The sequence below is a fragment of the Oxyura jamaicensis genome, chromosome Z (assembly GCF_011077185.1).
Source record: "Oxyura jamaicensis isolate SHBP4307 breed ruddy duck chromosome Z, BPBGC_Ojam_1.0, whole genome shotgun sequence".
Classification (NCBI taxonomy): Eukaryota; Metazoa; Chordata; class Aves; order Anseriformes; family Anatidae; genus Oxyura; species Oxyura jamaicensis.
Genome location: NC_048926.1, coordinates 74,579,870 through 74,583,721, shown reverse-complemented (window position 1 = coordinate 74,583,721; position 3,852 = coordinate 74,579,870). Strand labels below are relative to the sequence as shown.

The 3,852-nt window shown below is 41.2% G+C and overlaps 1 protein-coding gene across 2 annotated transcripts in view; it reads right to left on the bottom strand.

Moving 5' to 3' along the window:
* Positions 1 to 915: 915 nt before the first annotated feature.
* The window catches only part of ECPAS (Ecm29 proteasome adaptor and scaffold), a 69,478-nt gene continuing 66,541 nt past the window's right edge, over positions 916 to 3,852 (bottom strand). For both annotated transcript variants that reach the window (XM_035309493.1, XM_035309491.1), the window contains exon 49: positions 916 to 3,774. In XM_035309493.1, coding sequence (XP_035165384.1) covers positions 3,635 to 3,774 — 140 coding nt within the window. In that variant the 3' untranslated portion in view covers positions 916 to 3,634. The remainder of the gene's footprint in view (positions 3,775 to 3,852) is intronic.

Sequence of the window (3,852 nt, the reverse complement as noted above, 5' to 3'; positions counted from 1 at the left end):
TGTGCTTTCCTTCCTTGCATTTTTCTCTGAACACAGAGCAAACTTAGAATTAAACCCTCTAACATGGTACTTTTCATCCTAACACCAGCACTGCTTTGTTTTATGCAGAGACTTAAAATTGTCACTATTTGAATAAACTTATTACCTGCCTGCATCTTTAGCAGTCCCACATTTGGTTGTATTTCTAAAAATAAACTACCATGTTATTACCTTTTGTTTTGTATATTTTCCCTAAACTTATGTTTCTTATGTTTCATTTTTGCTCCTCATGCATTGGTTGTTATTCTCAGTGAGGCTACTGGACTTTGCAAAGGGCCCCATTTCATCCCAAAAGCTGATGCAAGGAGGGAACACCACAAACTGCTTCCGAAAGTGGCTAGGGGGTGGTGTCACCACAGGCTGCCTATTCTCCTCTAGCCAAATGAAATCCAGCAGATGGGCCCCAAAGCACAAAGGGGGATAACTATGGCTGGAAAAGAAGCCTAACACGCTCCCACTTCAGGCAAGGCTCATAAATCCTAAATTCATTCCTTTGGTGGATGCTGTCTCATTTCACATTGCTCCCGTGGAAATCACGGGGTAGCCAGTCATGCTGCAAGGTAACACAGTCAGCCTGACTACAATGTTAGCCTCACCTGCTAACCCCACTGGGTTGCACGCCAAGTTGCTGCCTCACAAACAAGCTCATATCCTTGCTCCTTTCCCTCCTGTTGCGCAGCTACCCACCTTCTAAGCAGCTGAAACCTCAGACCAAGCAAGGTAAGCGGCCTGAGGCACTCCTTTAGTGCAGCACAGATGGCACCACCACCACCAGGCAGGTCAGCTCAGAGCAGGACGCACGACGTTGCTTTGAATTTGGAACAAGAGAACAGTGTCAAATACTCATGGGGGTGGAAATTACCAGTTACTTCCGAGAAGAGGTCATGCATTTTTTATTTAATTTTACCTTTTTGGTAAGCAACAGGGTTTTCTTTCAGTCAGTCCATTTACATACTCCGACAGTACAGATTGCAGTGAATTTGATGGAGATCTTGCAACATTAGAAAACTTTTCTCAATATATATCCATTTAAGCAACAGCTTGTAGGTCAGAATGAGTGCTAGTGTCCAATCTGCACACTGCACTCCTGGTATACAAAGCAGCATTGCAGCAGCACAAGAAATGCCCACACTGGGCAAAGTACAGTGTGTTTTACATAGTGCAATCACTTTTAGAGGAAAAACTCTAGGAAAGGCCACATCTATTTATTTATTTTTCAATCCTGTCAAGTTTACAAATGAGGGGGGTAGAAATCAAACCTCCAACTGAATTAACTGTTGTACAGGTAGGTTTTGTGTATAGGCACGTGCTTTAGAGAGGAGCTCTGAATCTGTTCTGGAATCACAAGAAAGACATATTGCTTTGTGATTCAGAAAGCATTTATGCCATCTCTAACTTTCCTAACACTCTTGGCCAGAGTTGTTAATCCAGCTGTTTTTAGAGTTCCTAGAATATGCTCTTCCCTCTAGTGTAAATCCCCAATAAAGAAATTCAGGTTGCTATTGTCAACGATTACAGTTATTTTACTTACAGTCTTTCGACCACGTGAGGCATGCCTCTGAATACTCCAGTCCACAGTGAAAAATCAGATTACCAGAGACTTGGAGACTCTTTGCTTTTCTGTAACTGTCACTCCAACCAATACGAAAAAAAACCAAGTCAGACAATGAACTGCTACAGCAAAGCATCACTGGTAATATTAATCTAATACAAAAAAAAAAAAAAAGAGAACTCATGACACTACATGTCATGGTAAGCAAGTTTTGAAAGATATCGTAAAGTGATTTGCCCAGTAAAATTTTAAAATATACACTGTGCTCGATAAGTTCAAACTACACGTAAACAAAGAGCAGCTCCCTGCAACAAGGTGTAAATCAAAACGTTGTAGCACCAGCTCCCAGCACCAAGAAGTTGCCCACTGACCAGTTCCAAATGTACAATGCATTAGTGCTCGCTGAGGTTTCTGCTACACAAGAGCCACAGTGGGACAGCTCTGCCCATTTCTGCAGACATTTTCTAACCGGGTTGGTATGAATTAAATTCTTCCCTTCCCATGGGTAAGTCAGACAACTAGATTGTTACAGTACCAGAAAACACTGAATGGGAAATGGCACCTGAGGGAAAAGTAGGTACTGCATACCTGATTCTGAATAAATGGGCATGGAGGAAAGGTGACGTTATCCGAACAACTCTCTCCCTGGCTGATTTCATCTGAAAAGAGCTGCAGACCACATGAAAAGAAACGAACATCCCCGTGCTGAAAGCCATGGACATGATATTGCCCACACTAATGATTTTATTTCACCATCAGCAAAGCATTTATCCCCAAAAAACTGTACACTTGCTCCTGGTCAGGTTATGGTGCAGTGCTAACTTTATGCTATGTAAAGTCTGTTGCTATAGTGGTCAGGTTTGTCTTTTATCTGAGGAGGGCAACACGGGGACAGGCAGCATGGCCACATCATCAAATAGCAATTTTACTCCACATTAATGCAGATGTGATCTTTCTTCTTAAGTGCAAATTAAAAAGTATCTGCTAGAAACCAGCATGACTTGGGCTGCTGAGAAATGACATACAATTCAGTTTCTTACAAATATTGACAATTCTAAATCATTACAGGTTTTCCAAAGCAAGAACAGGGTTACGGACATGAAGGGGGAAAAAACATTACCGCTACCAGAAAAAAAAATATCATTGCAAACTTACTTCGAACACTCTTCAAAAACATATCTAGAAAAGATTGTTTTCCTTTTTTTTTTTTTTTCTTCCTGCAGCTGAGGAGTGTCCATGCAAAACAATTTTGAGAAGAGCAGTGTTCCATCTGGGCACCAACTAGGCCCTATTTTATCCCACACAGCTCAGTAAAGTGCTCTCTTGTGCATCCTTTGAGGAAAAAAGGTCTCATTTAAAGTTTGGGAGGCCGAGGTTACTAGCTGGGGAAGGCATAGTCTCGGTCAATCCATTCTGAGGTCAGAGAAGAAGAAAGGAGAGAAGTTAACAGTACTCTGCCTTTCATAACTCACAGACAACTGGCTGCAAAGGAGGAGCAAACAGGAGAAGCAGAGGTGGATGTCAGATGAAACCCTGCCCCTGGGAAGCTTCAGAAGTCTAACACAGACTTCAGAGGCAGCATTTCATTCGTTACAGGTAACACACACTAGCTCTACTGCAGAGTCCCAAAGATCCACTGTTTAGACACCAGGTAACAGATCTCCATGCAGTATTTGTGAAAATCAAATACGCTTTTCACTTCCTGTGCTGGTGGTTTTTCATTAATTGCTTTGAAGGACAAAGGGGATCTGAGTAACATTCTTTTACAGATTTAAAGAAAAAAAGCATCTTGCCCTCAACATTTTCTATAATGCACACTTATAAACATTCTAGGGCAGATCATTAGAGGTATTTACTGACAAAACAATAACTAATCATCAGCTTAAGAGTAAAAGTAACATTAAGGGGGAACAGAATTTAAGGCATTTTATTTTGGCCAGGAATTATGCATGCTACAGAGTAATCTTCATTTTCCCATTTGGTTTTCAGACCACTGCACTTTTTGTTGTTTTACATGGCACTTCATAGTTTGTGTTTTACAATTTAGTTAAGATTTTCAAGTGTTTTCTTCAATATAAATGCTTTTTCCTGTAGCTCGGGTCTGCTATCTGATGCCATTGTAGATAATGAATGAATGAGGTGCTCTCTGCTTTCTGCTGTCAGGCTTTCCCACTGTTTAGTTTCTGTGAAGACAAACAGACACCATGGTAAATACCGGTCTGCCAAAAATAAAACCCCAACAAGTAGTACCCATCCCTGGA